Source organism: Mobula hypostoma, chromosome 18 (assembly GCF_963921235.1).
Source record: "Mobula hypostoma chromosome 18, sMobHyp1.1, whole genome shotgun sequence".
In the NCBI taxonomy this organism is placed as follows: domain Eukaryota; kingdom Metazoa; phylum Chordata; class Chondrichthyes; order Myliobatiformes; family Myliobatidae; genus Mobula; species Mobula hypostoma.
In genome coordinates this window covers 10,760,378-10,774,111 of record NC_086114.1, presented here as the reverse complement: position 1 = coordinate 10,774,111, position 13,734 = coordinate 10,760,378, and the positions used below count along the sequence as shown (strand labels likewise).

The following is a 13,734-nucleotide window of genomic DNA, read 5'->3' as shown; positions in this document are numbered from 1 at the left end:
TTATACAGTGACAGACCCGTCCCCACCGGTACTGTACCCCAGTGTTATACAGTGACAGACCCATCCCCACCGGTACTGTACCCCAGTGTTATACAGTGACAGACCCATCCCCACCGGCACTGTACCTCAGTGCTGCACAGCGACAGATCTGTACCCCAGTTTTACAGTGTTTCCTGAATGATGTTCATTGCATCGTGCACATTCATACTAAAATCAGGTTGTTCTGTGACACCAGCTTTTTGTTCCAAGATCATGGCTCCTGCTAAGTGCGGGTTGACATTGTAACTATCGATTCTGCAGCTCTAACTATGTGTTTTGCATCTCTTGTCTGCAGGAGTAACCAGGGGTTCATGCACATGAAACTCACGCGGACCAAAGAGAGCAAGTACATCCTGGGCCTGAACAGTCCCCCATTTGACAGCGTGCCAGAAGTAATCCACTACTACAGCAGTCGTAAACTGCCCATTAAAGGGGCCGAACACATGTCCCTCCTGTACCCCGTGGCTATCAGAACACTATAGCAATGGCAGCAACTCCCACTGGCACAGGACTGTATCGTATGGGCACGCACACACTCCCTCACTCACACAGAGGCAGCCCTTTGATCTTTGACCTTCAGCATTGCCGAGCAGAACCAGAGGGACTGTCTTCAGACATTGATGGCACGAGGCTGCAGTTACCTTCACCCCAATCACAACGTCCGAGAGAACACTGCGCACTGCAGACCCGAACCATGGTGCCCCACCGGAAGCTGCAGTTTGCCTGCCGTATTCACGGGATTTATCAGTGTTGCAATTTCCTGCAAGTCTAGACTGCTGTCAAAATCCTTACTTGATGACTATTTATATGCAGAGTTTTCCTGTTCGTGTCTAGGGGCTTTCTTGAGCCTGTGAGATCTCCAGTTCCTCCAAGTGTAAGGGCACTGAACAACCCCCAGATCTAGTCCTAAATTCACAGTTTGTCTGAAAAAGTAGCAGGTTGGGAAGTTATAACTGATACTATATGCTGGTGCGTTCAAAGGTGAATCAGTGGTACGAAGTGAGCATCTTGTTGGACAGCGTATAGAGAGCTCTACTCAGTATTTGAAGGGACAGTATGGAGAAAGCTATTCTCTTATGTCTAACCCCTGCTGTCCCTGTCCTGGGAGTGTATGAAGGGAGATTTACTCTGCATGTAAACTGTGCTGTGTCTGCTATGAGCATGTGTGTTGGGACAATGTAGAGGGAACCATACTAAATGTCTAACCCCTGCTGTCCCTGCCCTGCGAGTGTGTGGTGAGACAATTAGAAAGAACTTTCTTCTGTACTTAACCTGTCCTGCTTCCATCCTGGAGTGTGCAATGGGTCTGTTTAGAGCAAGCCTTACTCTGTAACTAACCTATGCTGTCTCTGTCCTGGGAGTTTGAATTGGGGCAGTGTAGAGGGAGCTTTTCTCTGCACTGTCTCCACCCTGGGAATAAATGGGTCTGTTTAGAGTGAGTTTACTCCGTAACTAACCTGTGCTGTCTCCGTCCTGGGAGTGTGTGATGGGTCAGTTTAGAGTGAGGCTTACTCTTTATGTAACTTGAGTTGACCCTGTCCTGTGACCATGATCGATAGTTGTGCGAAACTACGAAGGTTTCTCTCACAGGGACATCTCTCACTCTGAAGAAATGGAAGCCACAGTAATACCCAGCACTTGACCACCCACTAACAACTGAGCTGTGCCAAGCACTGCTCTTGGGAAGAACAAAGACAACTTGTTCCTGGTGTTTAATGGAAGAAAGGGTATGAAACATTCTAAATAGTGGGGGTAGACAGGAGTTGCTTTCCTGAGAAACTACCAGTAAGTGGTGGCTGGGGAAAGAGTGCAGACAAGCTGAAGAGCTTTGAAAATGGTCGACGTGGGAGTTAATGAGGAATCTAGTAATTTACTGAAGGCAAGTACTTAAAATGGGGGACTAAGATGTCATTTATATTCCAATATCACAAGCAGTATTTTTTTTACAGTTCCCAACTCTAGTGGGTTTTAAAACTTGCCCTTATACATTCATAGTATCTGTTTACGTGCTCCGTTTCAATGGAGATATTCCTTGTGGAGCAATAGAGTTTTACTATTTACAGCTTCGAAACTGGCCATTCAGCCCACATAGTTTCTGCTCCCCCCTGACCGTCCTCCCACACCCTTCTATTCATTCCCCACTCTAATGTAGAAATGAACCATTTGGCCCATCTAGTGCAGCCAGTGGCTAGGGTGCCACGGTAGCATAGCTGTTAGTGCAATGCATTCCAGTGTACAGAGTTCAATCCCAGTGCCGTCTGCAAGGAGTTTGAACGTTCTCCACATGAGCACATGGGTTTCCTGCAGGCGCTCTGGGTTCCTCCCACAGTCCAAAGACGTACCAGTGAATAGGTTAATTGGTCATTGTAAATTGTCTTGTGATTAGACAATAGACAATAGGTGCAGGAGTAGGCCATTCAGCCCTTTGAGCCAGCACCACCATTCACTGTGATCATGGCTGATCATCCACAATCAGTACCCTTTTCCTGCCTTCTCCCCATATCCCTTCACTCTGCTATCTTTAAGAGCTCTATCTAACTCTTTCTTGAAAGAATCCAGAGAATTGGCCTCCACTGCCTCCTGAGGCAGAGCATTCCACAGATCCACAACCCTCTTTGTGAAAGTTTTTCCTCAACTCCGTTCTAAATTGTCCACCCCTTATTCTTAAACTGTGGCCTCTGGTTCTGGACTCCCCCAACATCGGGAACATGTTTCCTGCCTCTAGCGTGTCCAATCCCTTAATAATCTTATATGTTTCAATCAGATCCCCTCTCATCCTTCTAAATTCCAGTGTGTACAACCCCAGTCGCTCCAGTCTTTCAACATCTGACAGTCCCACCATCCCGGGAATTAACCTCATGAATCTACACTGAGTGTTAAGTAGCCTCGTCGCTGGGCAGTGAGGCTTGTTGGGCCAGAAGAGCCTGTTCTGTGCTCTATCTCTAAACAAACAAATAAATAAATAATAAAATCGCTTATGTGCTGATCCCCTAGAGGAGCAATCCCAATGGTCCCATTTCCTCTTCCTTCCCTGTCAGCTCTCCTCCCCGAGAGTAAGGGGTGTTACAGTAGCTACTTAACCTGTCAGCCCACACGCGCCTGGGGTGTGGGAGGAATCCAGCACCCAGAATAAACCCACACGGTCACGGGGAGAATGTGAACATTCTTTATACAGACAGTACTGGAGGTCAGGATCGAACCCAGCTCTCCAGAGCTGTGAAACAGCAGCTCTCCTCACTGTGCTACCGTGGGTCTATCTGACCACCTATTGAAACCATTACTGCTATTTGCCCCACCCATGCCTCACGGGAGTGAGGGCCACATTTCCATCACTGCCTGGGGAAGCAGGTCTCCGAGTGGGTAGTCCATCCCGTTCAAAATGCCCCTAATTCTGGCCTCCCACAAGGAGAAACAGCTCTCTCCCCCACTGAATGCTGATTTTATTAAAGATCTACATGGGCTTCAGGACCATAAGGCACGGGAGCAGAATTAGCCTGTTGAGTCTTCCCCACCGTTCAGTCATCCCTTTCAACCCCATTCTCCTACCTTCTCCCCGTAATCTTTGCTGCTCATACTTATCAAGAACCTAGTAACCGCCTCTTTAATGATGTGGCCTCCACAGCTGTCTGCGGCAATGAATTCCACAGATTCACCACCCTCTGGCTAAAGAAGTCTATCTTCATCTCTGTTCTAAAGGGACATCCCTCTACTCTGAGGCTGTGCCCTCTGGTCCTTGACTCTTCCATCACTGGAAACATTCTCTCCACATGCCTGTCCTTTCAATATAACAGCATAAGCTACAGGAGCAGAATTAAGCCATCTGGCCCATCAAGTCTGCTCCGCTATTTGCTCATGGCTGATCCAATTCTCCTCTCAGCCCCAATCTCCTGCTTTCTCCCCATATCCCTTCATACCCTAACCAATCAAGTATCTATCAACCTCTGCCTTAAATATTCATAGACTTGGCCTCCACAGCTGCCTGTGGCAAAGAATTCCACAGATTCACCACTCTCTGGCTGAAGAATAAAAATAAAAAATAGGTTTCAATGAGATCCTCCCTCATTCTTCTGAACTCCAGTGAGTACAAGACCAGAACCATCAAATGCTCCTCATATGTTAACCCTTTCATTCCCGGGATTATTCTTGTGAACCTCCTCTTGTTCCTCTCCAATGGCCAGCACACCCTCTCTGCGATAAAGGCCCAAAATTGCTCAGCATACTCCATGTGCAGCCTGACCAATGCCTTACAAAGGCTCAGCATTGCATCCCATAACACTGGACCATAATGACACTCCTCTGTGTGGAATCCTACAACAGGATGAATTGGGAGTGTGGGAGAGGTCTGAGGAGTTGGCCCATTGAGGTTCACACTCGGTCTTCCTGATCCCACCAAGACAGCTTGAGAATTCCAGTCTTCTGGTCCCAGAACACAGGGCAGTGAGGTGGTTGGATTTATATTGAACTCCCATTCTGTGGGCTTCAGAGAAAGAAATCTGTCTTCCTTCTGTGGATCTAGACATCATCTCCAATCCACACATGGTTGAATCCAGTGGTGACTGCCGACAAGGGTTGAGCAATAAGAAAAATGTCTCCCGGGGAGGCAATGACATAAGTCCATGGGTGTTGTCCATGCCTTTGACCTTCAGCCTGTGGCATGGTGAACAACAGTGGTGACGGGTGTGTGGTTATACTTGGGAGAGTGTAATGGGCTACATTGCATTGCACCCGGTTGCTCAACATGGAAGTTAGCACTCAACTAGAATGCTGATTGGTGGAGACACTTAGTGGGGTAGAGGTCACTGGGTTGGGAGACCAGGTTGGGGCCGTGGTGGGATGGGGAGGTGGTATGTCTACTGTTAATCCTGGTGTGCAAATGTTAGGAGAGGTCACATCTGGATTCAGCTGTGGCTAAATGTCCAAACATTCCAGAACGTGAAGAATGAGCCAGGGATGGCTAGAAGGACATTGAGTCAGTCTGGTCTGGGTGTGAGCTCGGTCAGTCTGGTCTCTGGGTCAGTCTGGTCTGGGTGTGAGCTTAGTCAGTCTGATCTCTGGGTCAATCTGGTCTGGGTGTGAGCTTGGTCAGTCTGCTCTCTAGGTTAGTTTGGTCTGGATGTGAGCTCGATCAGTCTGGTCTCTGGGTTGGTCTGGTCTGGGTCTGAGCTCGGTCAGTCTGGTCTGGGTGTGAGCTCGGTCAGTCTGGTCTCTGAGTTGGTCTGGTCTGGGTGTGAGCTCGGTCAGTCTGGTCTCTGGGTTGGTCTGGTCTGGGTGTAAGCTCGGTCAGTCTTGTCTCTGGGTCAGTCTGGTCTGGGTCTGAGCTTGGTCAGTCTGGTCTCTGGGTCAGTCTGGTCTGGGTGTGAGCTCGGTCAGTCTGGTCTCTGGGTTGGTCTGGTCTGGGTGTAAGCTCGGTCAGTCTTGTCTCTGGGTCAGTCTGGTCTGGGTCTGAGCTTGGTCAGTCTGGTCTGGGTGTGAGCTCGGTCAGTCTGGTCTCTGGGTTGGTCTGGTCTGGGTCAGTTTGGTCTGGGTTAGTTTGGTCTGGGTCTGAGCTCGGTCAGTCTTGTCTCTGGGTTGGTCTGGTCTGGGTGTAAGCTCGGTCAGTCTTGTCTCTGGGTCAGTCTGGTCTGGGTGTGAGCTCGGTCAGTCTGGTCTCCGGGTTGGTCTGGTCTGGGTCAGTTTGATCTGGGTGTAAGCTCGGTCAGTCTTGTCTTGGTTTGGTTTGGTCTGGGTTAATCTGCCCTGGGTCAGTCTGGTTTATGTCATTTTGTCCTGGTTCAGTCTGGTTGGGTCAGTCTGTCCCTGGTTGTGAGAGGAGAGGATGAGAATGAAGTGAGCACAACCAGCTGAACTCCCACAACCAGTCAGCCCACTCTGCCTGAAGCTTTCACAATGGCACAGTGATTCAGAAGGATCCCTTTATGTGATGCCCTGCACTGTGGAGCCGTTTCGGTATGTTATTTATTAAATTTAGTAACTGATCTGACGCACTTGTGTCTGGGATGTTGCATCAATGATCATTAAACTTCCATGCTTGTTTAATATGCTCTCAGCTCTTGATCTGGAGCAGCTATGTCAAGGACACGTCACTGAGTGAGGTTCATTTTATGTTCCAAATTCAAGATTGGTTAATGTCATTTCCAGTACACACATGTAAAGGAGAGTGAAATAATCGTTACTCCAGATACAATGCAGCACAAAAAATCACACAATACAATAAAGAACTCTATAATAATTTTTAAAAACACAAAATAAATATAAATACATAAGATAGCTTAGATACACAGATTTATATTCATAGAGTGATGCTAGGTGACGGACAGGAAATGATAAAGTAGGGGTGGTTGGTGGTGTGGAAGGGTGGGTTAGTGGGTGGAGGTGTTGATCAGCCTTACTGCTCGGGAAAGTAACTGTTCTTGAGTCTGGTGGTCCTGGCTTGGATGCTACATAGCCTCCTCCCTGATGGGAGTGGGATAAAGAGTCCATGAGCAGGGTTGGTGGGATCCTTCTAGATGTTGCTGGTCTTTTTCAGCCAGCTTTCTGTATATATATGGTGCCAGTGTTGAGTTGAGCAGTTTTAACTGCTAATTATAGAGCATTCCTGTCCGCCTCAGTACAGTTTCTGTACCAAGCAGTAATGCTTGTTAGCATGCTCTGTAGAATGATGTAAGTATAGACGTGCAATGTCCAGCTCACTTCAGCCTCCTCAGAACTTAGAGGCACTAAATTACATTCCCAGTTAGCGTCATTTGTGAGTTCCTGGGAACAACTTATTCTGCGAATGGTCACTTGCAGATTCAGAAACAAAAGAAAATCTGCAGATGCTGAAAATCAAAGTAACACACACAAAATGCTGGAGGAGCTCAGCAGGCCAGGCAGCATCTATGGAAAAAAGTAAACAGTCAACACCTTGGGCTGAAGAAGGGGTTCAGCCTGCTGAGTTCCTCCAGCATTTTGTGTGTATTACTTTCAGATTCAGATTCAGATTGTAACATAGAGCAAAATATGTTGTTTCTATTAATGACCAACGCAACCTAACGATGTGATGGGAGCAGCCAGAGGTCGCCAAACAGCCCAGCGCCAACATAGAATGCCCACAATGCTCATCAGAATGACACAGAACTCAAATAAACAGAACACAACAAGCAACAAAACCACAACAGCAAAACCAGCCCTGTTGGTCCCTTTCACCCATGCACAGCCCTCCAGCACCAGGACAGGACTCATGCCTTCACAGATACTGGGCTTTCTCCTCCCTGGCAGACTTGGAAAGAATTGCAAATCCAGGTTTCCGCAGACTTCCAGACTTCTGATTGACCTTTGGGCAAATAACGAATAAGGTCCCTGAACACTAGGCCTTGAAATATGGACAGGGATGAGATCTCATTGTAACTGAACAAATGCTGATAGAGTGGATGCAGAGAGGATATTTCCTATGGTGGGGGAGACTAGGACCAGAGGGCACAGCCTCAAAATAGGGGGACATCCATTTAGAACAGAGATTAGGAGGAATTGTTTCAGCCAGAGCAGAGGGTGGTGAATCTGTGGAATTCACTGACACGGATGGCTATGGATGCCACGACACTGGGTATATTTAAAGCAGAGGTTGATAGGTTCTTGGTTAGTCAGGGTGTCAAAGGTTGTGGGTAGATGGCAGGAGAATGGAGTTGAGAGGGAAAATAAATCAGCCATGATGAAATAGTAAAGCAGACTCGATGGGCCAAGTGGCTTAATTCTGCTCTTATGTCTTATGGTTAAAAACACAGCAGCTGAGTACATGTCTCCTTTAGTAACTGACACAAAAATACAAGAAAATAGGGGCAGTATTAGGACACTCAACCCCATGAGCCTGCCTCACCGTTTAATACGACCTTGACTGATCTACAGTGCCTCAACTCTTCTGTGCCAGTCCCCCAGAACCCTCATTTCCTCAATCTTTCCGATATTTATCTATCTCCACCTTAAATATATAACTCTGCCATGGACGGTCCCAGGCCCGGCTGCGAAAGGAGGAGGGTTGGGCACGGGGCTAGCAACCCCATCCCATAAAAACCCAGAGCTCCAACAAAGACCTCATCCCTGGGAGAAGAAGCATACACCAAGAAGATGGCTACATCTGGTGACAACGTGAAAGACTGGCAGAGAAATCTAGCGAGCGGCTGTGTGCAGCCTATGCCCGAGTAGGGGTGATTGGCTTACGTAAGTTAGTACCTCAAATATATCCAATGATCTGGCCTCCCACAACCTCTCGGGCAGAGCATTCCAGAGATTCACTGCCCTTTGAGAGAAGACAGATCTTCAGACCTCAGCTTTAATAACAGGTTCCTTTCTTCTCTACTGTTTCCCTTCAGTTGTGACTCTTCCATTAACAAAAACACCTCAAAATGTGCCCTGTCGAGCTCCCGTAACATCTTGTATGATTGAATAAGGTCAACACTTGTTCTTCTAAACCCCAGGGAATGTAGACCCAGCCCTTCTTGGTAGGACAACCCTCTCATCTCTGGAATAAGCCTAGTGAACCTCTTCTTCAGTGCCCCCAATGCTACTCTTTCTATCCATTCCTGATTAAGTGTCTTGGCCTGAAACGTTGACTTATGATTTCCCTCCAGAGATGCTGCTTGACCCATTGAGTTCCTCTTGCATTTTGTGTGTGTTTGCTACCGTAACCTTCACCAACACATTGTCCAACCAACGCCTGCTGTGCAAGACCGACTGTGAAGGAGGGGCTGTTGATGGGGCCCCAGTCAGTTCACTGTGTTTTTCTGTCCATTGACCTAGGTTGGCTTCTGCACCCTCTGTATCCAGTGCACCTTCTGCTCTCTGTGCACCCTCTGTATCTAGTGTAACCTCTATCCAGTGTGCCCCTTGTGCTTTCTGTACCCAGTACAGAGCCCCCTCTAAACCCAGTGTGACCTCTGTATCCAGTGCACTTTCTGTATCCAGTGCGCCAGTGCCCATGTTGCACCTCAGCTGATGGCTGAGGCAGGTGCCTATTGTGTCCAGCCCCAAACTCTATCCCCATGTCTGCTCTTCCCAGGCCACCTGCTGTTCATCTGGGACTAGGCTGGCAGCTGGAACTGGCCGACCACATTTTCCACACTACCTCAGGTGCCCGTAGCACCTGACTCTTCACACCGTCCCCTGGGTCCCAGGGAACATGAGTACGAGCTGTGGCAGGCAGTTGCCAGCATCATGCCCGGTTCACCACCATCCCCGGCATCCCTTCTTCTAGAAACATAGAAACATAGAAAACCTACAGCACAATACAGGCCCTTTGGCCAAACAAAGCTGTGCCAAACATGTCCCTACCTTAGAATTACCTAGGCTTTACCCATAGCCCTCTATTTTTCTAAGCTCCATGTAGCCATCCAGGAGTCTCTTAAAAGACTCTATTGTTTCCACCTCCACCACTGCCGCCAGCAGCCCATTCCACGCACTCACCCCTGCGTAAAAAACTTACCCCTGACATCTCCTCTGTACCTACTTCCAAGCACCTTAAAACTATGCCCTCTTGTGCTAGCCATTTCAGCCCTGGGAAAAAGCTTCTGACTATCCACACAATCAATGCCTCTCATTATCTTGTACACCTCTATCAAGTCACCTCTCATCCTCCATCGCTCCGAGGAGAAAAGATCGAGTTCACTCAACCTATTCTCATAAGGCATGCTCCCCAATCCAGGCAACATCCTTGTAAATCTCCTCTGCACCCTTTCAATGGTTTCCACGTCCTTCCTATGGTGAGGCGACCAGAATTGAGCACAGTACTCCAGGTGGGGTCTGACCAGGGTCCTATATAGCTGCAACGTTACCTCTCGGCTCTTAAACTCAATCCCACGATTGATGAAGGCCAATGCACCATATGCCTTCTTAACCACAGGGTCAACCTGCATAGCAGCTTTGAGTGTCCTATGGACTTGGACCCCAAGATCCCTCTGATCCTCCACACTGCCAAGAGTTTTACCATTAATGCTATATTCTGCCATCATATTTGACCTACCAAAATAACCACCTCACACTTATCTGGGTTGAACTCCATCTGCCACTTCTCAGCCCAGTTTTGCATCCTATCAATGTCCCATTGTAACCTATGACAGCCCTCCACTCTATCCACAACACCCCCAACCTTTGTGTCATCAGCAAATTTACTAACCCATCCCTCCACTTCCTCATCCTGGTCTTTTATAAAAATCACAAAGAGTAGGGGTCCCAGAACAGATCCCTGAGGCACACCACTGGTCACTGGCCTCATGCAGAATATGACCCGTCTACAACCACTCTTTGCCTTCTGTGGGCAAGTCTGTTCTGGATCCACAAAAAAATGTCCCCTTGGATCCCATGCCTCCTTACTTTCTCAATAAACCTTTCATGGGCTATCTAATCAAATGCCTTGCTAAAATCCATATACACTACATCTACGGCTCTACCTTCATCAATGTGCTTAGTCACATCATCAAAAAATTCAATCAGGCTCGTAAGGCATGACCTGCCTTTGACAAAGCCATGCTGACTATTCCTAATCATATTATGCCTCTCCAAATGTTCATAAATCCAGCCTCTCAGGATCTTCTCCATCAACTTACCAACCACTGAAGTAAGACTCACTGGCCTATAATTTCCTGGGCTATCCCTACTCCCTTTCTTGAATAAGGGAACAACATCCGCAACCCTCCAATCCTCTGGAACCTCTCCCGTCCTCATTGATGATGCAAAGATCATTGCCAGAGGCTCAGCAATCTCATCCCTCGCTTCCCACAGTAGCCTGGGTGTACATCTCATCCAGTCCCGGTGACTTATCTAATTTGATGCTTTCCAAAAGCTCCAGCACATCCTCTTTCTTGATATCTACTTTCTCAAGCTTTTCAGTCCACTGCAAGTCATCCCTACAATCGCCAAGATCCTTTTCCAAAATGAATACTGAAGCAAAGCATTCATTAAGTACCTCTGCTATTTCCTCTGGTTCCATACACACTTTTCCATTATCACACTTGATTGGTCCTATTCTCTCACGTCTTATCCTCTTGTTCTTTACATACTTGTAGAATGCCTTGGGGTTTTCCTTAATCCTGTCCGCCAAGGCCTTCTCATGGCCCCTTCTGGCTCTGCTAATTTCATTCTTAAGCTCCTCCCTGATAGCCTTATAATCTTCTAGATTCATATCATTACCTAGTTTTTTGAACCTTTTGTACGCTCTTCTTTTCTTCTTGACTAGGTTTACAACAGCCTTTGTGCACCACGGATCTTGTACCCTACCGTCCTTTCCATGTTTCATTAGAACGTACCTACTCAGAACCCCACGCAAATATCCCCTGAACATTTGCCACATTTCTTCCGTACGTTTCCCTGAGAACATCTGTTTCTAATTTATGCTTCCAATTTCCTCCCTGATAGTCTCATAGTTTCCCTTACTCCAATTAAACGTTTCCTTAACTTGTCTGTTCCTATCCCTCTCCAATGCTATGGTAAAGGAGATAGAATTGTGATCACTATCTCCAAAGTGCTGTCCTACTGAGACACCTGACACCTGACCAGGTACATTTCCCAATACTAGATCAAGTACAGCCTCTCCTCTTGTAGGTTACCATCTTTTTTCCCCACATTACTGATTCTCTACAGATTCAGTCTATTTGTTTCTTGCCACACTTACTGTATACCTCCAGCCTCTACCAACACCCCACAGCTCCTCCAACACACACCAAACCCCACACCCCACACACACATCACTCCCCAACCTCCCCCCTCCCCACATATCATCCTCACATCCCACACACCTCACCCACCCCACCAAAACACCTCTCCCTATGTCAGGAATGGCGACCCCCTAACACTACTCCCTACTTCAGGAACACCCACACACCTTTCTCCGTCCCCAACCCACCACTCTGAGATGCTAGACGGGGAGATTTGAGATGTTCTCTCTCCTCAGATTGCAGGGTTCAGCAATGGAGACCTGGCTTCAGTGAAGAAAGATTCCTAAACTGACAGGCCTGTGGGAGCTCAGTCCATGAGAATAGCCAAGGCTGTGACTGGTAGATTTTTGTCAAATCACAGGCTCAAAAATCCACCAATCACAGGGTCAAGGGATTCAGAATGAGCGGGTCAGAGACCCAATGGCCTCCTGACAATTTCATCCAAGATTCCCTCAAAATCTACACACCTCTTAACCCCAGATTTTGTGTCCTCACTTGCCAAGTCAGGTTCATTTATTGGCCTTAGAGCTCGTCACCTCCAGGTTAAGGACACTTTGTTAACAGCCTGAATCTCCCTCCCAGAAATCAGCGGTTTTAAGCTGGTAGGCGTCACCCAGCTCAGGATCTATTTCACAGACCCATATAACATAAGACAGCACAGCACAGTACAGGTCCTCCAACCAATGAAGATGTGCTAACCTTTTAACCAACTCTACGGTCACTCTAACCTTTCCCTCTCCATTTTTCATTCATCCATGTGCCTAACAAAGACTTTCCTGAATGTTCCCAATGCCTCTACCACCACTCCTGATAGGGAAATGGATCAGCCATGATGATATGGCAGAGCAGATTCGATGGGCCAAATGGCCTAATTCTGCTCCTGTATGTTATGGTCTTGATCTGTCCCTCTTATTATCTTTTCAACTCTCATCCTCCTCTTCTCCAAAGAGAAAAGCTCTAGCTTGCCCATTCTTTCCTTACAAGACGTGTTCTCCAATCCAGGCAAGATCCTGATTAAATCTCCTCTGTACCCTCTCTAAGGCTTTCATATCCTTCCTATAATGAGGCAACTGGAACTGAACACAATACTCTAAGCACGGTAGTGTAGTGGTTAGCGTAACACTATTACAGCATCAATGAGGCAGGTTCAATTCCCACCACTCTCTGTAAGGAGTTTATACTTTCTCCCCGTCACCACGTGGGTTTCATCTAGTTTCCTCCCACATACCAAAGACGTACAGGTCAGTAAGTTAATTGGTCACATGAATATACGTAATTGGGTGGCTTGGGCTCGTCAGGCCTGAAGGTCCTACTACCATGCTATATCTCTAAATAAAAAAAAATAAAAATATGGTCTAACCAGAGTTTTATAGAATTGCAGTATTACAAGGATTCAAGATTGTTTCATGTTATTTCTTGTACACAAGAGTGAGGGGAACAAAATAATTGTTACTCCAGATCAAATGCAGCATGAAAAATCCTGCAAAAGATAAAGAATATAATAATAATAAAATACACAGAATAGTTTTTTAAATATATATACACGTATATACACATAATATACTGGAGCTTATACACATAGATTGATTGTATGTCCTTAAAGTGATGTTAGGCTATACATAAGCTTACTGTCGGGAAATAATAACGTAGTGGTGGGGTTAGTGGGTGGAGGTGTTGATCAGACTTGCTGCTTGGGGAAAGTAACTGTTTTTGTGTCTGGTGATGTTGGCGTGGATGCTATGTAGCCTCCTCCCTGAAGAGAGTAGGTCAAACAGTCCGTGAGCAGGGTGGGGTGTGATCCTTCAAGATGTTGAAACGTGAACCTCATGTTTCAAGGGACACGTCTCTTTCTGCTCACTAAAGGATCATTAAGGATATTCTTTTATCTATTTGACTGAGGCTGTAGCCTCGGGCTCTGTTACATAAGTGGTTAATGGCCTTTGTTCTACTGGAGCTGGGTATCATGAGATGAATACGATTTCTCAGCGATGTTGAATAATGGGCACCAGAGGGA

General features: G+C 47.0%; 1 protein-coding gene across 4 annotated transcripts in view; it reads left to right on the top strand.

Annotated features, from left to right (window-relative positions):
• LOC134358324 (SH2 domain-containing adapter protein F-like) overlaps window positions 1–6,120 on the top strand; it is a 257,415-nt gene extending 251,295 nt beyond the window's left edge. For all 4 annotated transcript variants that reach the window (XM_063070436.1, XM_063070438.1, XM_063070437.1 and 1 more), the window contains one exon: window positions 335–6,120. In XM_063070436.1, coding sequence (XP_062926506.1) covers window positions 335–521 — 187 coding nt within the window. In that variant the 3' untranslated portion in view covers window positions 522–6,120. The remainder of the gene's footprint in view (window positions 1–334) is intronic.
• Window positions 6,121–13,734: the final 7,614 nt, after the last annotated feature.